This window comes from Myiozetetes cayanensis, unplaced genomic scaffold (assembly GCF_022539395.1).
Source record: "Myiozetetes cayanensis isolate MyiCay16 unplaced genomic scaffold, myiCay2020 scf4, whole genome shotgun sequence".
NCBI lineage: Eukaryota > Metazoa > Chordata > Aves > Passeriformes > Tyrannidae > Myiozetetes > Myiozetetes cayanensis.
In genome coordinates, this window is record NW_026087631.1 from 35,928,568 (window position 1) to 35,955,837 (window position 27,270).

At 37.8% G+C, this 27,270-nt stretch overlaps 1 protein-coding gene across 2 annotated transcripts; it reads right to left on the reverse strand.

Moving 5' to 3' along the window:
- Positions 1-1,893: 1,893 nt before the first annotated feature.
- NAA35 (N-alpha-acetyltransferase 35, NatC auxiliary subunit) lies at positions 1,894-26,655 on the reverse strand. 2 transcript variants are annotated; one of them, XM_050329733.1, is made up of 23 exons: positions 26,546-26,655; positions 25,218-25,361; positions 23,519-23,552; positions 22,094-22,208; positions 20,939-21,013; positions 19,661-19,828; positions 19,203-19,269; positions 18,442-18,485; positions 17,804-17,854; positions 16,967-17,050; positions 16,066-16,180; positions 15,375-15,553; positions 13,913-13,972; positions 12,554-12,660; positions 12,254-12,320; positions 10,902-11,000; positions 9,441-9,619; positions 7,526-7,662; positions 6,397-6,464; positions 6,024-6,164; positions 4,303-4,425; positions 3,109-3,189; positions 1,895-2,432 (listed from the first exon to the last, which is right to left on the reverse strand). In XM_050329733.1, the coding sequence occupies exons 2-23, from the start codon at positions 25,339-25,341 to the stop codon at positions 2,373-2,375; spliced, it is 2,178 nt and encodes a 725-aa protein (XP_050185690.1). In that variant the 5' UTR covers positions 25,342-25,361; positions 26,546-26,655; the 3' UTR covers positions 1,895-2,372. The 2 variants fall into 2 exon arrangements, with proteins under 2 accessions (XP_050185689.1, XP_050185690.1); XM_050329732.1 differs by lacking the exon at positions 26,546-26,655 and having other exon boundaries at positions 1,894-2,432.
- Positions 26,656-27,270: the final 615 nt, after the last annotated feature.

Below are 27,270 nucleotides of genomic sequence, written 5' to 3' on the forward strand. Positions count from 1 at the left end.
CAATGGCATCCTGGCCTGGATCAGGAATGGTGTGGCCAGCAGGAGCAGGGAAGTGATCCTTCCCCTGTACTCAGCACTGGTGAGGCCACAGCTGGAGTGCTGTGTCCAGTTCTGGGCCCCTCAGTTCAGGAAGGACATTGAGGTGCGGGAGCAGGTCCAAGGAAGAGTAAGCAGGCTGGTGAAGGGACTCAGGCATAAGTCAGTCCTATGAGGAGAGGTTGAAGGAGCTGGGGTTGTTTAGTCTGGAGAAGAGGAGGCTCAGGGGAGACCTCATCACTCTCTACAACTCCCTGAAAGGAGGTTGTAGCCAGGTGGACTTCAGTCTCTTCTCCCAGGCAACTATCAGTAAGACAAGAGGGCATGTTCTTAAGCTCTGCCAGGGGAGTTTTAGATTGGATATTCTTTACAGAGAGCATAATCAGGCACTGGAATGGGCTGCTCAGGGAAGTGGTAGATTCACAGTCCCTGGAGGTTTTTAAGATGAGACTGATGTGGGACTGAGTGCCATGGTCTAGTAACCACAGTGGTAGCAGATCAAGGGTTGGACTTGATGATCTTTTCCAACCTGTGTGATTCTATGGTAAGTGATGTAGTTCTGCTTTACCTGCTGCTTGCTTTGGAGAAATACCAAAAACTGTCCTTACAAGAGGAGATTTTTTACACTGATAACAAGAAACCAGATGCATTCTCAGTGCCATTTTATATCTACATATTCTAAGGCTTTTTATTCCTTTGGCAACTATACAGAAGCATTCATGTATAGTAACCATGATGATAAACAAGTAATGTGATATCCTTAGCAGAGAAATTGGGAAAATCTCATCTTCAGGGTAGTACTTCTGCTTATTTCAAGAAGCTGCAAATTGCTGGAAGACAAGTGGGAGTTCCACTTCAGAGGTTCCTCATTCTTTTCAAGCTCTAGCTCAGCAGTGCTGCTGCTCAGGATATGCAGATGCAGTGATATTACTCTACAGTAAAATTAGGTGATAGAGCAAAGCACAAAAAAGGGTCTTTCATGGTCAAGAAGGAATTAAAAGCTCAACCCTACAGAGGAAGTAATTTTACACCAAAATAAGAATTGTCCTGTCCAGCAAACGATTTGCTTATATAGCCTAGGTATGGTTTGGCCTTTAGTAGGGATTTATCAAAGAAAAAGTCAGCTTTTTGAACATTTTTTCCCCTCTTGTAGTAGGACGTTGCTCAACACAACAGCTTACCTCTGAAAGCAGGGGAGGCAGAACTATTCCAGGAAGGAAAGGGGAGGTTTGGAGCCTTTCCTGTTTTGGATATATATCTCTGTCAATCACTACAGCACACAGTAGGATCCAGCAGTCCCACTACAGTCAAAAGTGGGGAAAATAGGTAATTTAACTGATGTAACAAAGTAGCAATCTCTCCTTTGCAAGGCAAGTAACATGATTGGAACAAAGTTGCAGAGTAAAAATACCCCTCAGTGTCTGGCGCTATCGCTAGTCACTATTGCAGTGTTTACTGGGCAGATTCTCCAGTACCATGAGAAAAAAGATGAAGGAACAAACTCCAACTAGGAATCACTCCATTTCTCCCTGTCTTCAAAGGCATCTTCTACATTTCAGACAAATTGCTTCTAAGAAAAAAAATGACTTTGGTAAAACAACCCTCCCCCCACAAGCCAAACCAAAACCCACACCCCAAAACCCACAAAACCAAAAACAAACAAAAAAAACCCAACAAAAACCGCAACTAAAAAACCAAAACAAAAACCCAAACAAAACAACCCCTCCCAAAGAAATACACACAAAAAAAGAAGCCAAATCCCCAAACCGAAAAAAAACAAAAAAAAAAAATCACTGAATTCAGTGCAGTAGGAGCTAAATGACTAGTTTTCATCTGCCCTTGATTTCTGGAAAGATTGTTTTAATTTGCAGGACGTGGGGAGGAAAAAAAAACTCCTTCTCTCTACTTGCAAAGTGAGCAATTTTGATACAATTTAGACAAAAATATGGAAACTCACAATCTCTCTAAGTGATTTTGCTGAATGAGAACTTTGCATGATTTTTATTCAGTCCCTAAACCATTTTCTTTCAGAACACATTAATAAAAATTATGATTAAGTCTGTAATAAAATCAATTAAAAGTATAACATTCTTCAACAATACAGTTGATTAAAATCAGCTTCACGCATAAAATGCATTAAATTTTATACAAGCCACTTTAAAACAACAGCTGTCATTCAGATCAAATGAAGACAGCTGACTACACATACTCCATGTAACAGTACTTTGTATCCTGGAGGTCCCTTGCAGTCTGAGTGCAAGTCTAGATATTCCCTCTTACAGCTGGTATCTGCTACACAGGTATCTTCAGGTATTCTAAAAATAATTTCTTGTCCTTCAAACAAGTTTCACAACTGGAAAGTATTTATGAGGAGAGAAATCAAATTCTGGAGGAACCTAGAAAGAAAAGGGTTAAACATTACACAACAGTACTCACAATGAGAATACCCTGCAGACAGAAAAAAAAACCAGCCGAAGACTGAAAAATAAATAGTCCTAGCTCTTTAAATTATCATCCGAAAAATACTCCAACCCATTTCTGAATATGTCAATCATTATTCAGCAGTGATGGTCACAAAGTTGTAGAATGCTGGTGTGCCTCTTCAATGTGTTCCTTCATCCTTCTGTGCCTTCCCTTCAGCAGGAAGGCTGAAGGCCCCCTCTTCCCTCTGACCCACGCAGTGGCATCCACTATGCCTGACAGCCAGGACTCTCACAATTTTGTTCGCAAAAGCTGCTGATACAAGTGCTACCAAATACTGTTCCTGCTCTTGAAGAATATCCATATTTCTCTGTGTTGTCCCACATGCATTTTTTTCTCAAAACATTTAGAGATTAGAGTTTTCCATATTTAAATAAAACAACAAACTATTTCCAATTAATTAATTTTATTTTCCCTGTTCTTTTAACAGTCAGAGTAACTGTGGCTTGAATCTGTTCATTTGGCTCCCAAGAGATCTGTGGTGGCTTTGCATAGAATTGCAGGATCATTCAGATTAGAAAAGATCATTGAGTCTAACCTTAATGTATATAATACTATATTTTACATTCAATTCAGCTGGCATTTCCTTACCTTAGAGTCTTTCTTGTGGCCTCCTGCTAGCAGCTTCATCACCACAATATTGGGTTTTGCAACTTTTAGGATTCGATTGACCTAAACACAAAACAGCAAGAAGTCTTCAACTGAAAGCATATGACCTCATTTCAAACTATTTCAAAGATAATACTCTAATGTTTATACACTCTAACACTACAGCTGTTCTTTTACAATATCAATTTAACAGATATCAGAGTGTTTTGGATTTGCTGGAATAAGCAAAGAACTGGAATAATTAAATTTAATGAAGGGTGCATTTATTTTCATAGTCACTTTTTATTCAACAAATCATAGTAACCACTGCTTTAAAAATTCTGGAACATAAACATGGAAACTATGGTAAGTTCTGTGGTACTCTCACAAATAAGGTATAGATAGACTCTAAGCATCTATCTTCAACATTGGAACACACTGAGAATGGTAAACTCAAATATGAAACTGGTGGTTTTTTGCACGGAAGTGCTCTCGACATTGTCAAAACTACCTCTGAACCATCTTGGTTAGCCCCAGGTAAATAGCTCATTTGTGAGTACCACCAGGATCCAGAGAACAGGAATTGATTCTTAAATCCTCAGCAGGACCTAATTCTGTAACTATTCTTAACCTGCTCAGATGTGACAAAAAAAAAAAAAAAAGCACCCTCCTTCCTCCAAGATACAGTCACAGACACGTAAGCTTCTAGGCTATGGCCAAAGACGGAAAAATTCTTATCCACATTTACAGCTCAGTGCTGAGAAAACTGCTCCAGGGAACACATGCGAGTCTCAATCCTCTTTTCATCCTTATGTTATTCAAACCTATTTTTCCCACCTTTCAGGAGACTGTCTGAGTCTGAAGATTCCAGATAAGTGAGGTGGGCATGTATCAGTTAAAACAGCTATTAGAAGGGAGTTAGAAGGCAATGTGCAAGAAGGAAGTATTGCTATCCAGTGTCTAGGATCCTCAGCAGGAAGAGGTTTGGCAACAGTGGCACAGCCCACATGTTGTCTGTCTGATGTACTGAAACAGATCACTGTGCACAATGCCACCATTCTTTTCTGTCCACTCTTTAACCAAAGCACTCAGGTTTGTTCAGCATTTTGATGAAGTACATTTGGATCTCAAGCAAATCCAGCTGAAAACAAACACTAGTTTGAGCAAATACTCCTTTTCCCAGTATTTCAGTCTTACCTCATTGTCTGGATTTGGAATATTCTCAAGAATCATTTTAGCTTGCTGGTAGTGTTTGCTAGCTGCCATGTAGAGATCTGATGACTGGGGAGGTGGGCTGTACTTATTTAAATCAGACATTTCCTAGTGTGTTACAGAAATATATAAAAATATATTAAAATCAGTTGCCAGAAAATTTTATTTTTATCACATGAAATGAAAGCAAATTACTATGTTCAAGAAACTTATGTCAACTAAATACTATTTTAAGAATAAAAAAAGTTGAAAACACTTATATAAAATGGCAAAATCCAAGCAGCAATGCAGTGCTCAGTGACTACTTTGTAGTGCCACAAAATGCAATGAAATTCTTATAGTATTTACAAAAAATCCCTCTCTTGAATAACTTGTCATTCATTTGCTTTAATAGTGCCATGTAGCAGGGTATGAAACTACAAGAAAAAAATAGGAGGAAAAGAAAGTATATTGTACTGTTTACTCAAATCAAGGTTACAACAAGTGAGTTCAAAACTTCATTTTATATAATTTTGATTCTTTCAACTTTTTGGGTTTTTGACTAGGGAAAAGAAAAAACAACAAACCACCAAACTTCAGTGACAAGGAGGAAGTCATGCTAGTCTTCATTTCCACTACAGTTCTTCATAACATTAAAACTGAGAAGAGTGACTGGCATACAAAATAGCACTGTTTCAGTTCAGACTAGCCCTACAAATAATAGAGGCTAATAACCAGCTGGGTGAGCAGCAGGGTTACTGCAAACACCAACTTGAATACAAGCCAACAAGGTACTCTTATTACAAATCAGACAAGCCTTGTATAGGAATAAACAAGCAGGAGTATGGCCACCAAATCAAGGAAGGTTATCATCCTATACTCCATATTTGTGTTGTAGTATCTGAAATGCTGCATCCGAGGCTGGATCCACTCAGTTCAAGAAAGATGCTGAGATATGGAAGTGGTTGGGGGTCTACAGCATATGAGCAACAAGGAGAGTGGACTTTCTCAGTTAGGCAAGAAGGACGCTAAGGGGTTATCTTAATAGCAGCCTACAACTACTTGAAAGACAGTTATAAAGTTGCCAGAAGGCAAAGGGTCCTTGTTAATAATGGCAGAAAATATAACATGAGAGGCCACAGGTTGTGGTTTGGGTAATTCAGACTGGACGTTAGGAAAAAAGGAGAATAGTACAGCCCCTCAATCAGGTTATCCAAAGACTTAATGGAATAGAAAAAGTAACTGGATCAGGTTAATCAAAAAGGTTGGAAAATCTCCAACCTTTGATTTTTTCAGACAAAGATGGAGCTAATGTGATCTATAATGCTACTTCAGGGAGGAGACTGGACAAAACAAGCCCCCACTGGTCCCTTTCAACACTCAATATTACTTTCAGTTTTCCCATTTGCTTGCTGCACTAATAAAAACATGGTGCTATAATTAACCACAGCCAAAAGTCTGTCAATGGACTTCCAAGAGATTTTATTTTCATGCACCAACACCAGCATCTCAAACTGCTACATCAGACCAATTTTTAAACATCTAAGCATGTAAGTTTAGTAAGAATTCAAAGCAATGTATCTTCCTTGCACATAACCAAGCTAGAATGCCTTGCCATTTGGACTTAGCTTCAGTATGAACTTTGGGACATTAAAGCTCTTTTTTACAATGACAACAATGTGACTTCTATTAAAGCATGGACAGCACCACATATCAAGGTTACTCACTTTAAACTGCAGGTAGTGCACTGGGGGTGGTGTTATAACACTGTTGAATGGAGCAAACCTGTGCTCATATCGAACTTGTTCACTATCTAGTTCAAACTTAGGTTTTCTTACTTTGCCATCCATATCAAATGCAATCATTGTCTACAAGAAAAGGATAAATACAGTAAAAAGTGTTAGCTTTATGCAATATTTTGCTGTAAACAAGATCTAAGTTATGATTCAGCTATAACTGGAAGGAAAAAAAACCAGTAGAGAATTTACCATATCAAATTATAAACTTGAACCTAATTTCCAGGCCCACTAAAAACAAAGGCATGCAATGCATACACAATTCCTATTATGAAAAAATTGGAACAAATAGAATGTAAGTTACCTTGTACATCCCAGCACACATATTTTGGTATGCCTGACTCATAGTGATCTCTCTGCTGAGAGGACGAACTGCAAATTTCACGTAAAAAATGTAGTTCAGTTTAAATACATATATTAATTTCAGATCAAAACAGTTTTTTCAAACCTCCAGAAAGTGGCATAACTCTGAACTATATTTTAAAATAACTGAAGCATCCAAAGCATGGACATGCATTTTTTCTCACCTAGCTCCTGATTACACAAAATACCTCAAGACACACTTAACAGTCACATGAACAGCATACTGCTGTCAATGAAATAAATTGGTCAGTGGTATTTGCATGACACTATATAACACCAAACAACACCCTCGGACTTACAGTCTCTAGCTGAGAGGCCTGTTTGCTTAGTTCATTGACTTCTTTTGACTTCTAAAGACTAAAAGGTTAAAGCATATTTTTACCTTAATAAGAAAAACTTTTATCCGCATAATATTCTTGTAGGTTTCCCTTTAGCTTCCAGTGTTTAACTATCGCCAAACTGCCCAACATTTTGCATCTTAGCTATAAAGTACAGTAGTAATTTTCTGCATTTCTAGAGACAAGGGAATTTAGTGGATATGATCCTGAGCTGTTCATACCCCATTGTTTGCTCCCCTTGGAAAGAAGGCAAGGGAAAGAATGGGTAACTCACTCCTGTAAAATTAAGAAATGCGCTTTAGGACCTTCTGAAGTCAAATAGAAATTACAGAAGTACACTGAAAATTTAGTGTTTGAATCTAGCTACAGTCACATAAAGCACGATACTGCAGGAATTATAGAGATAGAAAGGAAGTATTTTTCAAAGGTAATATAGCTCTGGAACTGTTAATTATATTTCACATGATCCAACACATTAACATAACTGATGAAGTTGTGAGTATAAGTGAGTTTGGGTTTTTCTGAAAGACCTATTTAAAAGTAAATAAATAGGAAATTCTTATGCAACAACTGACTTCTTAACTAAAAAAGTTTTCCATTCAGCCTTCAAACTTTAGGACATTTTCCCTACTCATATCAGTGCTGAATCTGTAAATTTTTCATTTTAATTCTACATGGCTGCATGAAAGGGGGAAAAGAAAAAGCCTTGAGTTACACTCTAGACCCAAGTACCTTTCTTCTTTTTCTTTGTTTTCTTACTACTACGTCCCTTCTGTTGCTCCTCCATTATTCTCTCCTCTGTCATTTGAGCACTGTCAGCGCGGCTCAGTGTTGACATCAACCAGGCATAGAGGAACTCTGACAGGTACCTACAGTGAAAATGGTATGGAGTGTTACATACTGCAGTGTAGAATGTACTCAGAATGCACACACACCTGCTCAATGCCAAGTCATTTGCTCCAAGATGTAAAGCGCCTGTCCTAGTAACAGACAGATTTCATGGGCAGTTAAAACTCTTTGGTTTGCATGGCTGAAATCAACAGATCAGTCCATGTTCCTGTTCTGGTTTGTGGTTTTCTTCTGTTTTCAACAAGACTTTGTACACATTCAACCACAGACAGCTCAAAGAATGCAAGTTTCTTACACATTTACGAAGTGAAGTCTAAGTTTCTTATTATTTCAAAACCCATTTATGATCAAATTTTTCTAGAACTCTTCCTTCTCCCAGCAAATGAAGTATTTTTTAAAAAATACTATATTAATACCTTTTCTACTTTTGTTATGCATTATTATTTTGAGAAACAAGATTATTACTGATTTTTTCCAAGCATTAAAAAGCCATGAATTATTACATAAAGGGGCCACAGAAAAAAGCCCACAGAAACACAACATCCATATGCAATTCTTTCAGATTTAAGATACATCTTCAAAAGCAATAGTGGAAGCTGATTCAACAAATACCTTGATTGACTTCAAAATGAATACGGGGGGAAAAAAGAGAGTAGAAAAAAATACAGATTTGGAGTACAATGAAAAATAAGAAGTCACAACTCAGAAGAAAAATTACTGAGAAATCTGAGTTTCATTTGCACATTTCCCCTCTGAAATTTCTTCTACTTTTTGTTCTTCACTTACATTAAGGAGATAAGGCAGTTGTCACAACAATTCTAATTAAAAGAGATTTTATTAAATGTAAAAGAAAATGGAGGCAGGTAAAATAAATATTGTCTCACAAAAAATGTGGCATTACTTACTGAGGTATTACATAAAGAATATTGCCATCTTCTGGTAACTATCTGGAGTATTAATGTTCCCATTTAATACTTAATCCACTACTGAAACAACATAGAAACATACTGAAATGCAATGAAGTTTATGTAATTTCAACTATTCTAATCTCTCAATAAGAAGGCTTGCAGCTCACCAAGGATTCTTTTGGTAGCTTTACAGAAAAAAACAACAAAACCCAAACAAATCACAGTAAAAAACAAAACACCAAAGTAAAGAAACATTTAGCAGAGGAAGGTTCATCATCAGATTTTTAATGCTGATTCAAAAATAATTTATCTTTTGCACCAAGCAATCAACTATGAAAAATAATTAATGTGAATAGAAGTAGAAAAGTAAAAAGTATTTTGTCTCCATGCAATGCAATAACTTTCACTAAAGGCAGATGTCTCTTCAAATATATTCACAGAATAAGACGTTAATTTAGCTAGTCAACTTTCAAATTACAGTCATAACTTAAAAGTGGAGACCTTTTCAAAAATACTAGAGATGAACAAGACTAGTGATCTTGGTACTGTAACAACATAAAAGAACAAAGGAAATTCCTTTTCTCCTGCATGCTCTTGTCTGCCAAAAGTCAACATATTTTTCATTGATTGTCTAAAGAAGGCACTGTTTTAAAAAGCTAAAGAGAGAGTAAATTACTATTTCAGGAAAAAAAATACACTACTTAGTAAGTTTAGAAAAGAGACTAACAAATTTTTTTTTCTTCTGTAATATTATAAATAGGTAAACCAAACAGTGTCTGAGCAAGCTTGAGATTATAAAATCATATTTGAAGTCCTCCCTCAAATATTTGCAATGATAGCTCTGTGGGAGCATCCCTCCTTGAACAGCTGTCAATAAAGAATCTTCTTACCAATATATGTAGTAATATTCATGCATACTGTAAAGTTCCAACTCAAAGCCACTGAGAAGATACTGTATCATAATACGAAGGTTATGATATAAGACCCAGGTGCCCAAGCAAGCCAAATGTTGTCTTTGTGGTTCCTGCTTCAGTAACATACTGTGAAGCGCCGCATCTACTTTCTCTGCCTATCAATAAAAAGACAGCAAAGTAACACATAGGGGAAGAAGATCATTTGACTTAAACAATATCCAGGTTCTGCCAGAAATAAAATCTTAACAAAATCTGAATACAACTTGGGTCAGTAAAGTCATGCTCCAAATTACAAGACTGAAATATGTCCTTACAGATATTGCTACTTCTATAGCCTAGAACTGTCAGAAAACTGGAAAGATATTCACATAATTAAATTTTGCTGCACAGAATAACAATATTCAAATACTAACGTAGCAAGAACATTAGCTATTTTAAATTAACAAGTTTTAAAGTATTTGTATCTAGATCATTAGCAGTCATGTAAGCACTGAAACTCAGAACCCATTACACACTGTTGTTCATTTTTCTATATTGGCAACAATTACTTCTCTTTTTTTTTTTAACCTAGCTGCATTGAAACATCAAATTTATTTGTAAGCTTAACATCTAAGAAACACAATGTGTCCCACCAGATTCACTAAAATATTGCTAAGACCAATTTTGTCTGAAGAATTAATCGTATGGAAGACATGAAGTCTGCCACAGTTGGAACATTAATAGTAGTCCTGAACAGAACAATTTGTGTAACTGGCTAGAAAATGAAAACACAGTGTCTCAGCTGCAGGACTGAAACAAACTCAATCAAACTATTTTGCGAAAAGCTGGAGTACACAAAATCTCCACCTCCCTCCAAGGTCCTCAATTGATCTCCTTACTGTGGACATCTTGGGAAATATTTTACTATTTTATGACTCTCACTGCTGGAGAAAGATTTCCAGCAAGTGAAAACATATTTTTTCTTCATCCCTCCCTTCCTATTCTTCAGAAATGTTGAAAATGAGTCAGAGCACATATTTTGAAGAGTTATTTTTTACTTTTGCAGTTCACATCTGACATAGTTATAAGGCTGAATTTTCAAAGTTATGTTGTCATTATGCCTTGTCTATCTCTCCCTGATTGTATCTTGCAGACTGACAGTCACAAGCAAGATAGGGACTAAAAGCAGTGGAGTTACCATTAGATTACACCACAACAGGTTTCCCTGAAGACTACTTACTAGACAAAGTTAATCTCAAAAACATGTAATGTTTTTGTTAACAGATCTAACAGAAATCCTATTGATTTCTTGGGCTAAACTTTAGGAATCCTTGTCCTAAAGATTTTAGGACAAACAGAGGAGTTGCTTCATGCAGCTAGGATCTAATACCACATGCTTCACTCTGGTAGGAATATACCTGGAAAGAAACTTTGCTGGCCTGCTGCCTAGGACATTACCTCATCCTGCAGGGTGGCAAATTCCTCAAGAATGTGACCCAGTTTATCTCTCTGACGAGCTCTATTGTGTCCATGGATTTGAATCAGACTACAGAATGGCTGAAAGAAGCAAAGTGTCATTTTAAGTTATCAACACAACTTTGAAACTACAGGAGGAGTACTATGATGTCTATTTAGACACCTGCTCTATATATCTATATCAGGAGGTGTGTTACTTAATGTTCCCTACAGAGGGCAAGCCAGCAGGAAAGCAAGCTCTCTGGAGGGATGCAAGAGCCCATTTCTCTGTACACAAGTCAATGTGAGATTGAGTGAGTATCCTTTAGGAATGTGATTAGAATGAAATGCCTGGTGTAAATGAGCTATTTCTTATGCCTAAATCCAGGCACCTATGTGGCCAATGGCATCCTGGCTTGTATCAGAAATAGTATAGGGAAGGGATTGTCCCCATATACTTCGCATTGCTGAGGCCACACCTCAAATCCTGTGTCCAGTTCTGGGCCCCTCACAACAACAAGGACATTGAAGTGCTGGAGCATATCCAAGAAGGGTAGTGGAGCTGGGGAAGGGTCTGCAGCACAAGTCCTACAGAGAGTGGCTGAGGGAGCTGGGGTTTTTTATCCTGGAGAAAAGGAGGCCCAGGGGGGATCTTAATGTTCTCTACAACTACCAGAACGGAGGTTGTAGCCAGGTGGGGGTCAGTCTCTTCTCCCAAGTAACAACTGACAGGACAAGAGAAAATGGCCTCAAGTTGTGCCAGGGGAGGTTTAGATTGAGTATTAAGAAAAATTTCTTCATGGAAAAGCATTGGAACCAGTTTCCCAGGAAGTGGTTGAGTCCTGAGCCCTGAAGTATTTAAGAAGTGAATAGTCATGGCACTTAGTGACATGATTTAATGGTGGACTTGGTAGTGGTGGGTTAGACTCAGTGATCTTAAGAGCTCTTTTCCAACCTAAACAATTCTATGATTTTCTTAAGATTTTTATTGTGCCATATTCAACAACTGAATCTTTTAAAACAGTTTTTAAAAAATTTAAATGGGAGGGAAGGTAAAAATAATTTTGGTTTTACACATGCTATGCATTTGTTCTGTTATATGAAACTACCCTGCAAAGAGGCAGAAGGTGCAGATTTTTAACAAAGTGAAATGTTAAATAAAAATCTGGAAGCAGTACACAAGAAAAAAACATCAATAATTAGACTGGCTTTTTAAAAAGTGTTACCATTTTAAAATGGCCAACTTCTGCAATTTTGCCTTCATTTCAGGTATCTAAAATAACTGGTCTCATGTTCAAATGTATGCATATCTTCAGGGTACACATAAACATGCTGTAACTGGAATGATCACTTACCCGAACACAATGTGTCACAAAGGAATCAATGTAGTCCTTCGCCTGGTGATTATTATATAGACAACATCTAAAAGAGAAACATCCATGTACATACATATTTTTATAAATGCCACCAGTCTATGTAGTACAAAATTAAAAAAGGAACAGCAACAGTTGCAGCAACAGTAACTGACTCCTTCATACATAATCACTAAGTACAAAATGAATATGTTTTTTGTGCATTTGTCCTTGCTCTTGTAAGCAGAAGTATTTTTTCAACAGAGATGTAAACAAACGCAAGTAAATTCAAGATCCACTTACTTTGGAGAAAGGACTGGAGGACTGACAAAAGACCTCAAAGCATCTTTCACCATGTCTTGCATGAGGTGAGTACCAAACACCTTCTTATTATCTACTAGGAAAGTTGTCTGAAAGTAAAAGTGTGTTTTTAGAAATGTATTTTAAGTTAAAAGTAATGCACTAGGAATTACTAATAGAAAGCTCTTACAGTATATATTATATAAAAGAAACTTGTAATATTCCTTTCAGAATTGAAATGGTTCAACTAGGTCCAAGGTTACAGACTCAGAAATAGAGGCATATTGAGATCTGACACTTCTATGGTATTCCCAGGACACAAAATACAGCTCTGCTACTTGCATAAGACAATGCATGCAAAATTATTTTATTTCTTCCACTTTGAAGATGATAAATCAGACAGATATTTCTGAAGACTGGCATGAAATAGATTATGTGACTTCTCTGGAGACAGATAAAAATTAACCTTCAGACTGCCGCAGACTTTTTTCTACCCCAATGGATACTACTGCCTTCATTGGTCATGTCTGATGCTCATTTAACTTCCCTCCACAAGTGCTGTGCCCCTTTCTTACATGGCTCTTCAGCAGCTGGAGACAAATTTCCACACCCACAAGTTCTGCACACACACATGTAGCAGAAAGTCAAAACACACACACTATGAATGCATTCTACTTGCCAATAGTTATATTTCTCTGGCTTTGGAGATGGCTTAACAGGGATTAAATGTAAAGAAGTTCTGACATCAAGGGACACCCTATTATAATCAAAACCTTTTATAAGGAATTATTTACTCAGAGTTGAGGAACGTCTAAAGTACTTTAAGAAAGTAAAGCAGTGAGAATAAGTTGGTGCATGTTCTGCACTAACCATCAGGTTTATTGTTGAAGCAACAGAAGCCATCTATACATTAAATTCTGTCCAAACACGGTGATGAATACAAACACCAGACCCAAACTGAGACAGCATATGGAGAAGAGCATAAAAACATGCCTATAGGCTTAACACTTTCTGTTTTCAATTAGCATGTGCTGAAATTATCTAAGCAACAGTATTTAAGAATGTTTTAAAATATTAGATCAGATCACAAGCCACCATATATACAATCAGAGAACGCTTTGCATTGGAAGGAGCCCTGAAGATCATATAGTTCCAACTCCCCTGCCATGGGCAGGTATACTTTCCTGGCCCTGAACACTTGATGGGGCACCCACAATTTCTTCAGACAACCTGTTCCAACACTTCATCATCCTCACAACAAAGGATTCCTTCCATAATACCTAATACTTAAATATCACCAGAAAATCCATATTTATAATGAATGCAAAAGTATTTTATTCAAAGACAAAGATTAGGACTTGCCTGTAACAGGGATCTTGAAAGAACACATGGTGATTGCTCACTAAACTCACAGAAGAAGTCCTAATTTATATTTAGGAAAAAAAAGACAATTCAGGTTAATATGTCAATTTATCTATATATACAAACACACGGAGTGACATTTTTATACACACACATTTGCATCTCATATAAACATACATATGTAACTGTGTAGATACCCCTATACTTTGTATAAAGGCACACATGTAAACATAACATAGTTTATAGAACTTGCAAGAAAGTGACTGTGAATAATTTGAACAGAACAGATTATGAAGAAAAAATCCTTTTTTTTCTGCAATTACTTGTTATTTAACAAAACAAAAAGGCTTCTGAATTTTCAAATGCAACAACTGGAAAGACAATTATAGTACAGAAAAATACACTGGGAGACCATTAAGATCTTGACATGACCAAACCAGACATTGAACAAAACTGTAATGTTTAACTGATACCAGATGCTTCATGCATATACTGCTTTAATTAATTTAACAGGAAATAGGAAGACAAAAGATTTTTGTTTGATCCTTGAACTGATTTAAACATTGTTTCTTTTCTCAGTCAGTGAACACACATAAAGTAAGAAAAATTTCAAGCACTCAAGTGTCTTGTCATAATTGTAGGCAGTAACTGAGAGTAACATCACCTCATCACTTATTCAGGAAAGAACATAAGCAGGTGCTTAACTTTACGCCTATCTAGGAAATTACAAGCTTAAACAAATGTGTATTAAGTGCTCTCCTGTGCTATAAGCACATATGAAGAATATGCTTAATCAATCTGAAAAAATTAGGCATATAGCAAAGAATTACATTCTGATGTGGGGAGCCCCTGGTGGTCTAGTGGTAAGGGCGCGGCGCTGTCACCGCCAAGGCCCGGGTCCAATTCCCGGTCAGGGCCACTCCCGGGCAGGTGGAGCTCGTTAGCCCTTAAAGGCAAACCATCTACCTCCTGAGGACCTCGCTGCCACCGTCCAAGCTCGCTTGGCCCCGGCAGATGAACCTTAGGATTAAAGGGTGGGCTCAGTTCCGCGCACACTGTGTCTCACCTAAAAAATCCAATGCGCAGGCTGGAAGGTGTAAAGACCTTCCCCGGATCTTCGCTCGCGAAGACTGGCCATTATTATATTACATTCTGATGATATAAATGCAACTCTTCAACCAAAGAAACCTGCTTGGCCTCTATCATTAACATGTATAATTACTTCACAAATTACAGGAAAAGTGGGAGGTTTGAGAGGAGAAAAGGGTTTTGTCAAAAAAAGAAAAATATTAAGTATCAGGAGAGACGTAAACTTTGAAATTGTACACAAGAAACACCAAATACATACACAGTGCTCAGTTTTCTCTCCAGTGAGCAACACCATGTATACGTGAAATGATTTGTTGCAAGTTATATTTTCAGATCTTGTATTTGGCAATAAATAAGAAATATTCATGCTTACCAGTATACAATGCAAATTAGTTAAGTTGACTACTTCACATACAGTTTTTATTCGGTCTATTAGTTTGGAAAAATAATTGACCATTTCTTCCCTTTTAATTATTTTTGCATATCGAGGAAAAGTTGGTGGCAGCAACCTCTGATTAACCAGGGGTTCAAAGCCCATCATAATAGGATGATCTAATGAAGGAGAAGAGGAGAGAGACAGAGACAAGGTGCATATAAGCTGTGTTTTCAGAACTTACTTCAAACTTGCAAGTATAATACAAATTATTCAATTTGCAAAAATGAAGTTTTAATCTGTGAGTTAACTTCCAGAGATTCTAACTACCCAATTAAGACAGCAATAACTATTTTAAAAAAAACCTCAACCCTCCACACATACCTGTACAAACAGAGGGGTGCTGTTCCCTATTTTAAAATAACATATGCACTGATTCAAAATGCAATGCACTTAATCAAAAGTTCACATTATCTCTGGCTGTGAATTGACAGTATTGCTTTCAGGAGAACCACCAGTTAGTGAAATAAAATTAAAATCAAAGAATGCAAGTCTGTAACAACTTCTACAACGAGTGTAATTATTTCAAAGTAAACAGTGATTTTAACTTCTTTTAAATACATAAAGATATTTACATTTATGAAGAGAGCATATTTAAGAAAGGAAAAAAATGGTATTATTTGATACATACCTCCTTTAGTGGTATCGTTCTGTGCCTGCATACCATGATGCAATGAATTGTGGATAGCAGAAAGCAAGTCAGCTGCCTGAGTCATTAGTTTCTGAGCTTCTGCAACTGCACTCATCTGAAAGGCAGGAAACAATTATTCACATTATGAACCAACATATTTTGACTACATAATTAATGCTAGTACAAGGAAAAAGAATATTAGGGTTTTGTTGTTCTTATACAACCGATTCTGAACAATAAATCCAACATTTTTGCGCAAAAGCATTCTATTTTACATATCTACACATATATTCAACACTGTATAAGACTTGACGATAATTACAACTGGAAGTCTTGTATACACTATGTGAAAGACTACTCTTTGGGAGCATGTGATTCTATCCCTTTGCCTTCAAACATGAAGTGCCTTCCCCTTCCAGCAATTGGGAAATCATATATTAAAAAAATTAGTCAAATTTCATGGAATGCTATTATAATTCCTCTTCTCAGACCAAAGATGTCTAGGTACAAATTCAGTATCGCATGCAAGGAAAATCTAACAGTTCTTTAGAGACAGGCAAAACACTGTCCAGTGTCAGGTAACTCCACAGGAGGGGACTGAAATCAAGCAAGAGAAGTTTTGCTTATGTGTGTCAAAAGTATTATTTGAAATCCATAAACATTTTTAAGTGTTTTATAATGAATACTCTGTCTCTTTCTGCAAGGTCATAATAATGTCAGCTACTAGCCTTCCCTGTGTTTGAACAAAAACTGAATGTTTGCTGCTATAAGGCCTTTTTCAACACTTTACCTGCACCCACATCAACTCAAATCTCCTCAAACTAGAGAATTGCCTGATCTTCATGAAAATGAGTATTTCACAAGATCACAATGTGAACACAGAAACACCAAATGAACATACCTCTTTTTTTGTAAATGCTATTAGAACAGTCAGCAGTACCCGGGTAAACTTGACTCTGCTGAACACAGCTAAACATTGTTGATGCTGTAATAAAATTATACTGCAAATTACTAAGCAATAGGCATTAAATCACAGAATCATAGAATACATTGAATTGAAAGGGACCCACAATGATCAGCCCAACTCCTGGCCCTGCACAGGACCACACCAAGAATCATACCACATGTCTGAATGCTGCCTAAAAGCTTCTTGAACTCTGTCAGGCTTGGTGCTGTGACCACTTCCCTAAGGAGCTTGTTGCAGTACCTAACTACCCTCTGCATGAAAAGTCATTTCCTAATATCAGGCCAAAACTTCCCTGACCCAGCCTCAGGCCATTCCCTCAGGTCCTGTCACCACCACAGAGAAGAGATCAGTCCCTGCTCCTCCTCTTCCCCTCATGAGGAAGTTATAGACTGCAATGAGGTCTCCCCTCAGCCTCCTCTCTTCCAGGCTGAACAGAACAAGTGACCTCAGCTGCTTCTCATAGGGTTCCCCCTCAAGGCCCTTCACCATCTTTGTTGCCCTCCTTTGGATGCTTTCTAAGAGTTTTATAATCTTCTGATATTGTAGCACCCAAAACTGCTCACAGGACTCCTGCCCTCCCAGCACAGTCACATGAACTGCTTCAGCATGCCCTGGCTAACGTGCCCTGCTCTGTTTGCCGGCTCTTCACCATGCTACTGGTTGATCACACTCTCCAGGCTGCTTTTTATATGCATGGGTGTGGTTATACCACATTTAGATCTCCCATTTACATCCAAGAAATCCAGGGGAAGAAAGCAAACAATTCATTACTTCAAGTTCAACTTCTGGATCTCTCTCTTCTCCTTGTCGACTTCGAGTGCTCTAGAAGGTAAAGAAATGTCAAATAATTTATCAAAAATTGCAAAGGGAAGCTACTGACAAAATCCCTTTAGAGGGTAAAGAACATCCATTAAATAAGCCAAAAATCAGTTCTCAAGTTCAAAACATCTTAATATATGGTCCAGGTATTTGAATGACTCTCCTAAAGTAATGAGATGTATCTCCATAAACTCTGCAAATAAGTAAGGAAAGTGCATGAGCATTTTATAGTGTAAACTGTGGTAAAGGAAAATTACATAACTTCTTTAACATTACATAATATATGTGCCTAGAACCCAGAAGTTAAATTCATCCTTTCTGTGCCCCAGCCCAGTGTTATCTTCTACATCATGATTCCACTTTCTACTAGTGAAGCAACTACTAAAGAGTATAGAAAAGTCTGAAGACTTCACCATCTTTAACTATAAGTCAAACTAAAAGCATGTTACACAAACTATTATGGTAGTTCTTCAAAAACCCCACCATTTAATGACACAAACCTCCTGCATTCCTCATAATCCAACTTCCTCTCCCAAATCTATGTTAAATACACTTGAAACGTATTGACAAGGCAAATCTGAAAACAATACCTTCACTCGTCTTTGCAAGTCCTCTTCTACATCTTTCAGCATGCCTGAAAAAAGTCACAGAACAATTAAGACCTGACAAGCACTCCCAGGCACACTTACATCACTCAGAGGAAAAAGGTTTTGAGGGGAAAGCCAAGTTTAGGAGTGCTTTACATTAGCCAGAGACTAGACAAAAAATATTTTTGTAGACAAAGACTTTGTCTTCTAGACAAAGAATGTTCTTGTATTCTTGTGCAACAACTAAAAAATCAGAGAACAGACCAACTGATTCAAAGCTAAAGTGTTCACAAACTTCTCAAAAATAAGTCAATAGAAAGCTAATGTAGGTATAAAAAACAGTGCATCAAAAGACTAACATACAAACTTATGTACCTAATAATATATGTATTCATAGCTGTAGAACTACTAGATTGCATTTTATTCTAAAGCAACCTGTTTTGAAGACAACAAATTGTGGCGCAAAAAAGCAGAATTCAAGCAGTGCACTTTACAGTCATCTGTATCCATCTCATGATAGCTCATGCCCAGCCACTTTGTCATTGTATCTAAAAGCACTTCTTTTTCTCATAACAACTAGATAGCTGAACCTTTTCTTCGAGGAAAAATAATTTGATCTCTTTCTACTAACTCAGTAATTTTCACAGAACTAATAGAACAACTTAACAGCTGAGACACCAATTCATCAGGTGTGGTTGAAAGTAATTAGATGCTCAAAAGAGAAAGCAATCGATGGACAGATACACAGGAAGCACAAACTGTACCTGTAACTCTAAGATCTGTCACACTGTTGGCCATTTTAAATCCGTAAGTCATTGACTGAAAGTCTTCCTAAAAAAAAAATCAAGGAAAACACATAGTGAAATATAAAAAGTTGTAGCTACATTATCAGGTTAGGATATGGGATTTTATTTTGGTTTGGTTTGGTTTTTGGTGAGATGTTTTATTCTTGCATTTTGGGTCTTTTCGTTGGTTTTCCTTTTTTGAGGGGTTGGGTGGTTATGTGCACAGGGTGTGTTTTTATTTAACTCTATCAAGTATAAGTGTCCAGTTTTATGCAGCTGAATATACCCAATAGCTTGGGTGACATTCTTACCCAAATGCAGCTTGAGGTAATTATTCTCATAAATCCTTAATACCAATAGGCCTTTCATATTTTCATCAAGTGACACCCTACCAGAATGTTTACATATTTAACCACAGGAGATACTAAAACACATACCTCCTCAAAAACAGCTGCTTTGTTAACCTTTTCTCTGGCAATATCACAGATTTTTAGGATCCCAAGAGCAAAAGCCTTCATAGCAGGATCTTCTATGAAGTCTGGATTATGAATATAAAGGCAAGTGAATACCGTCTGTGCCAAGGAATGTCCTTCTAACCATGTTATCTAGAGAAAAGAAAATTAAATGTTTTACTCATGACAGTCAAGTCATCATTTTTATAGATCCATTCTTTTTCCATCTTACTGTGTTTCAAAGACTCATTAAGGAAGTCCTTACTACAACAACCTTTCATCTACCAAAAGAGAGGAAGTGAAGGTGTTGCAACCTTTATCCATCTGCTGGCCGTGGCAGATAGTAAGTTACTAAAGCCTATAAAAAGCCTAAAATTCTAGCTGGATAAACCTCTTCTGTTAAGTTCAGGTCTAATCTCTGTGACCTAGATATAACATTAAGTTAAGATACAATCAGATTTACAAGCTTTTTCTATACAAATACTCAAAGAAAAAATTCAAGTGGCTACGAAACAACTCACTAATATTCTGCATGTTCTTTCTCTTCCGTGACTTCTTTCACAATCCCCCCTCTCTACTTTCACACTGCTTTAAGCTACAGGGAAAGCTTCAGTAATCTAAACTTAAATTTAAATTTCTGAAGCAGGACCTAATTTTAATATGACCACTGTCCCTTTTCAAAAAAAGTGTGCTTTGGGGTCGGGGGTAGAAGACAAATTACATTACACTGTATCAGATATACAGTCATCCTTAGATGTCTTTTGAACTAAACTGATTTTAAATGTTTTAAAATACAAAGTAATGTTATTGATGTAATTTTAAAGAGTTACTGAAAATTAGTATCATTTACTGAGGTAACTGAAGCATATACATAGGGAAAAAAATTCACAATTAGCAAGTAAGTGATACTTCACTTATTTTTTCTAAATGCATTTATTTACTTTCTTCAAAATGGCCCTGAAAGGTTAGTCAATTATGCTGTACAGAAAGGAGCAATAGGGTGCTACAAGTTACAGCACACTCAGCTTCCAACACAGTTAAACACCAAAAGCCAGCAGGTAATCAGATAACACACATTCATAAAACTAGAAACTATAAAACCTTTTTTAAATCATTAAAAATTATTCATATTTTCTATAGTAAAAAGAAATCAATACTATGGTTTTTATAATAGCCAATGCAAATAACTAAGTGGAAATTAAAATACAATTAATGTATTTTCTACACCAAACCATCTAACTTGAAGAATAGGAAAATGCTTACCAAACAACAAAAACAGGTATCCATTATTCCTACCAGCTCAGGTGAAGTTAGATCCTTTATTTTAATGGTGCCATCCTTAAAAAACAAGAAAAAAACCCTAAACACTCTGGAAGCATATAGGCAAAATACAACTTCTTTGTACAGCCAAAAATTAAAATTTGTTTAACACTTCAGAGTAATTGTATGTCACTACTTTTACTGATCAGCTTCACAATGGGTCTCAAATTCTGAAAAACTTTTGCCTTCCCATCATTGTGTTAAACACTGAACAAACATAAAGCTGTCAAAGAGAATGCTAAAGTAACATTTCTGACTTATGAGTAGACAATAGAAGTTTAAAACCAGTTAACTGTCAACACTAAAATCACAAAACAGTATGTATAATCATAATAAAGACTGAACAAGGGATAATATGCAGGACCAATTTTTTGAAAACTGCTCTTTAAACTGCAGATACTTGTACAGTTTTACTGTCAGACCAAAAAGGCTGCAGCTCTACTCTGATTATTTTATTTGTCCAGTGTATGCAATCCTGCATACATTCTAAGTTCTCTAAGTTCATTTGAAACAAAGTCCACCATAAAAAATACTTTTGCCACTGAGCGCATCTTTTTCCCCAAAATAACAGAAAGTCTTTCAATCTTCTCTAAACCAGTTTATCTTGACCATAAATCAAAAGTTAATCATTGCTGTCAATGTTGTTAAATTAGCCAGCTTGTGTCCAATGCTAATAAACTGATAATATAATAAAGTGTTAATTTCTGATTTTTGTAAGGACGTTGGCTTCCATTCAGGTTAAACAGGGGCTAACAAATACATCTTCACAAAAAAGACACATTTAGAGAAAGCACAGGGTGACTTGCAAAACCATTTCGAAAATATATTTACTTGACATATCAATAAACAACAATTTCACAGTACTTTTCACTGAAGAGTATCTTCACTTCTCACTGAAGCATCATTGAGATAATGCAGGAAACAAATTTTAAAAAAGAAAAAGTAAACATAACAAGCTATTTCTTACTTTATTTTTCTTATTACTCAAAAAAAAGATCAAAAATATTAATAATGCTGAATTGTGCTTAACTGTAATTTGATACAACTGTATCATATTTTTACAGACAGTGTAGGCAAAAACAGGAGATTCACACAAACCTTAATAGCTTGCTCGAAGTTAAGAACCTTTCTGTTAACTTGGTTTCCAATCATACCAGCATCCATCTTGGGATCCATCATTTCAATGGCAGACATGGCTTCAAAGAGACCAAAACTAAGAACACAGATTAAAAAAAAAAACATGCTGAATGTAACTGTTTTATACAAAATAATCTTCACAAACTAATGCAAAAGCATCATGGTTTTCAGATCCTCACAAGCTGAGGATCTTTCAACAAGTTAGTAGGAAAATAGATGGCTGAAAGTAAACTATTAGCTTTTCTTTAAAGCTGAAAAACACTCCTGAGCTAAATATCCTATTACTACAATTATGCATGGTTGTTTCTATACTCCTCATAATGACAGCACCTTTTTAAAGATCATCTAACATAATAAGCTGGTATTAACTGAACAAGCTGTTCTTTACCATACCGCATCAAAAAACCCAAATAAGATAAGTCCCCCCCCAAACTAATCATAACATATATATGACACAGGCTAGTATATTCAGAAATATACTGAACTTGCAGTCAGGGCATAGAAACTTGCAGAAGAACCACACCAAATAAAGACAACTACAGAAGAAGGGACCACAGTGCCTTGCTTCTGGTACATGTGACATTCATCAGAACTGCTGCACTAGTCTTTATAATATAAAAAGGTTACTGCATGTTGCACACTTAAATTCTGAAAAGTGTATTTGATCTGAAATACTCTTACGTATAAAACTAAACCTGAAAATGTGCTTTGATTCTACAGAGCATGGTGACATCCTTGCACACATTTTTGAACAGGTTGTAATAGTGTGCTTCTGTTTTCCGAGCTATTAATCTCAAATAAGCACTTTTTGCTTTATGCAAGTGAACAGATTTCTGTGGCTAAACAATTTAACCATTAAAACATATTCTTTAATGAAATCAGCAATCCTTTCGCACATGTTTTTTGAAATATGCTTTCTCCTCAATGTGTAGAGTTATCACTTTCTGTTTTAGCATGTCTTTTAAGTTACATTAAAGCATATGGATTTTTTATATTAAATTTGATAATAACATCTGAGGTAACCAAATTAAAAGTCTTTAAGTCTTTCTGGTATTTTTTTATAAAAGCATATCCACATAAAATAGTTCAGTAGGTTCAGCAGTGCCATCACCACTGATCATAAGATGTGCTATGAATTTCTAAAATACAGATTCATTGAAAATATGTTATACTGACACCATGAGAATTGCTCAGCATTCATACATGTGCAGTTTATGCAGCATTCATACATGTGCAGTTTATGCATACCGCTGAGGAAAAATGATACCGAATACTTCAACTATTTTATTTAAAGTAAAAGCTTAAAAAAGCTTAGTTATCAGGAAATATTAACATACTTGAACTGATCCTACCTAAAAATGAGAACTATCCCCCATGCATACTTACAGCTTGTCATGAAGCAATTCTCCTAACTTCAGTTCTACAAAGGAACAGGACAGAATAAACAATTACAATCATCCTGCTAGCACAACTTCTCCAGCATAGTCTTGTCACTCACCAAACCCTCTTATGCTAAGAAACAAAGTCTGGGAAGCAGATTAGACATTTCTATTCCATCCTCATTTGCTTTTACTTACAAAGCACTTTCAAGACTGAAAGACGATAAAAAACCCAGTGGTTCAGCGTATACCCTCATTTCTCTCTGTTATTCTAATAGGTAAAGAGGTTTTTAGAATTTACTAAACACCCTGTGTGGTCGCAGCCCAAAAAATCCGTATTGTGGGCTGCATCAAAAGCAGCATGGTCAGGAGGTTGAGGGAAATTATTCTGCCCCTCTGCTCTGTTCTTATGAAACCTCAGCATGAGTGCTGTGTCTAGGTCTGGGGTCCCCAGCACAGAACAACGTGGACCTGTTGGAGTGACTTCAGATGAGGATAACAAAAATTACTTGAGGGCTGGATCACCTTTCCTATGAAGACAGGCTGAAAGAATTGGGGCCACTCAGCCTGGAGCAAGGATGGCTCCAGGGAGATGTTCTAGTAGCCTTCCAGTACCTGAAAGAGGGCTACAAGAGAGCTGAAAGGACCTTTTACAAGAGCATGCAGTGATAGAACAAGGGAGAATGCTGTCAAAGAGATTTAGATATTTGAAGATATTCTTTACTGTGAGGGTGGTGAGGTATTGGAACAGGTTACTCAGAAAAGCTGTGGATGCCCCATCCCTGCAAGCATTTCAGATGAGGCTGGATGGAGCTTTGGAAACCACATTCTGGTGGATGATGCTCCTGTTCATGGCAAGGGAGTTGTAACGAGATGGTCCCTTCCAACCCAAATCATTTTATGATGATTATTCTATGAAATAGCAGCATCAGTTGTTTCCTGTGCTCTTTTGCACAGGTGTCTTAATCTTTTTCAGGGGGAAAATAATGAAAGGTTTGCTTTTCCTCATTACTTTTAAAGATACATTTCATACATACAGATATATTTGATGAGTACACAGACATAAGTAATATACAGAAATTATTGGATGGTATACAGAAATTGTGTTTACCATTGTGTAACACTGTCTGTGATAAGCTGCAGTTTTAGATTTATTTTTCACTAATGTCATCATAAAATCAGTTGAAAATCTGTAAACTAGCAGTAGCATCTAACAACAGTAAAGGCATTGTTTAAATGGAAGTAACTACTTCCCTGTTACTGGGATGCATTACATAATTTCAGAAACTCAGCCTTGCTTCAGAGATGAAAAGTGATGCACTGATGAATTAAATGAATTCTTGAACCCTACAGATACAAAAATATACAGGAAAGAAAAAAGTCTTGATTCTGCATGCATGAATGGTATTTCCACTCGGCAGAAGAGACAAGAAGAAATCTTTCCACAGGAAAAAAAAGCAGGTGAAAAAATGTGTAAGACAAAGAAGTGAATTAAAAAGATATTTATGTAATCTGGAAGAAGCAGCAAGGTGGGATGGTTCTGGCATTTCTATCCTCACAGTTAACACAGAATCAACGTGTTATTCAAGCCTCACTCATCTGAGGCTTGAATCTGGGTCAAACTATAGACCAGAAGACCTCAAATGACTATGCTTAGTACTCCAGAGCATACCAAGTTTTCTCAGAACACAAGGAATACAACTCACCTCTACAAGCTTCTTCAAAATCCTGGGTTATATCTATCCAGTTTGCATTATTCTTTTCCATCTTGTCAGGCATACCGAGTTCCCATCCTGAATCATCATCTTCTACTGAAGCTTTCATAACCATGATGCTGCACCTTTAAATCCCTACCGGAGACACCATACATTTGCACAAATTAGAGGAAGTGCTTAATGGGAATATTTTTTTCCTTTTCAAGAACTGGGTGAGAGATACTTACTAACATGATTTTATTTAAACAGCTACTGTTACATAAAACCAACAGGCCCAACCTTATCAATAGTAGAATATTTTTAAAAATTGTTTTCTTATTCATCATTTCTCTACAACTAGCTTGTAGGTCGTGAAACCTCAAAACCTAAGGACACCAAAACATCAGCTGTACAGAGACACATAGTGTACTGTCAAATCAGAAATAAAATGGGAAGCGTAAAGAAGTTCTCCCTTACAACAGATGCAGATATCGCAGGGGTTTTTTTGTTCTTTTATGCTATTAGACTATACATCCTCCTACTGTTCTGCAAAACGAATTAAAAAGAGGGAACTGTAAAACTGATCGCAAGCAGGTGTTATTCACATGAAGTGTATTCAAACGAATTTGTGAAAGAGGGTTTATTTCCTCTGATTTCTTCAGCAGAAAGCAGTATCAAAATCACGGCACGCATGTTAAGCAACTTCAGGTTGGAACATACGTCTTAAGACTCCACCGACCAGTTATTTCGAACTGGTTTTGCGCTATCTCAACCTCCCAACACCCGGGGCAGCCCTGAGGAATTCCATGCTTTCCCGATCAGCCTGCCTGCGAGACACCCAGCAACGCCGAACTCCCCTCGCGTGTCTCCCAAGAGACAGCTGGGAGCAAGGCAAGCTCTGAGCAGCTTAATCACAGCCGCCACGGAAGCCCTGAACAAAGGCCCCCGTGGCAGGAGAGACCTCCCGGGCACGGGGAATTAACACAAACGGGGGACCGGGGGCACCGAGAGGCCTTTGAACACCAGCCCAGGGGTGCCCCCTCCGGGGGCGTCAGGATGGCGCCAGTTCTCAAGACAACGCAGGAAAGGAACCGCCAGCCTCGGCAGGCTGCGACGAGGAAAATACGTGGGGAAAACAATCAAAAAACGAGCTAATTTAAACTCCCCCCCCCTGGATCTCGGGGCGCTTAGGCCTCCCGGGACTCCGCTCCTCCCGCTCGGATCCTCCGGACTCCGGCCGCCGCCCAGGACCACCGGGGCAGCTCCGTCCCTCCCTCCCTCCCTCCCTCCCTCCCTCCCTCCGCCAAGCTGGCTCTGCCCGCGCCCTCGCCGGGCCTCACCCGCAGCGTCCCGCTCGGCCGCCGTGCCCGCCCGGGCCGCCGCACCACACACGAGCAAAGCCTCGGCCGTCGCCGCCACCGCCGCGGCCCGGCCCCGGAGCCCCGCGCAGACGCACACGGAAGAAGCCGCCTCCGCTGCCCCGCCCGCCGCCGGGGGCCGGTGTGCGCCGGGGGCCCGCGGGGGCTCGCCCCCGCGGGCTCCCCGGCGCACACCGCCCCCGGCGGCGGGCGGCGGGCGGGGGCAGGGACGGCCGCACCCAGCTCGGTGCCGGCCCGGGCCGGTGTGCGGGGCCTCCTCTCCCTCAAGAAGTCCGTTGTGGAAATGGTCACCTGCTGCAAGATATCTTTATAGCTTTCCCCCAAAAGAAGAAGGTATTTTATAGTCATTTCTGAATTCTTTATCTTTTGCCTTGCTTAAAGTACCGCTGATTTTTTCAGGAACTCGTCATGGCTTTGGATCTCCTCGTTAATAGAAGTAATTGGTGCAGGGAGATAAGGAAAAGGGAGTGGTCTCACAGTAAGAAAAGACTTTCCTAAATAGAAAGAAGGTAACCTTCAGATAGGCTAAAAATGATACACATAAATTCTGTTTGTTGTTTTTGTTTGTTTGTTTATTTGGTTTTTTATACTGTCAATATCGACATTCTTGTTTAACTGAAACAGATGAGATTCATTCTTGGCTTTGGCTGGATCATGGGGGTGGGCGTTAACATTCCACACATATA

Excerpts from the sequence above, each read along its gene's own strand:
- NAA35 (XM_050329732.1), bottom strand. The coding sequence starts at position 25,341 with ATGGTTATGAAAGCTTCAGTAGAAGATGATGATTCAGGATGGGAACTC. Across the intron at positions 22,209-23,518 it reads GAATTGCTTCATGACAAGCT|TTTTGGTCTCTTTGAAGCCA; the intron begins GTAAGTATGCAT and ends CTGTGTTCTTAG. Across the intron at positions 13,973-15,374 it reads CTAATTTGCATTGTATACTG|GACTTCTTCTGTGAGTTTAG; the intron begins GTAAGCATGAAT and ends AATATAAATTAG.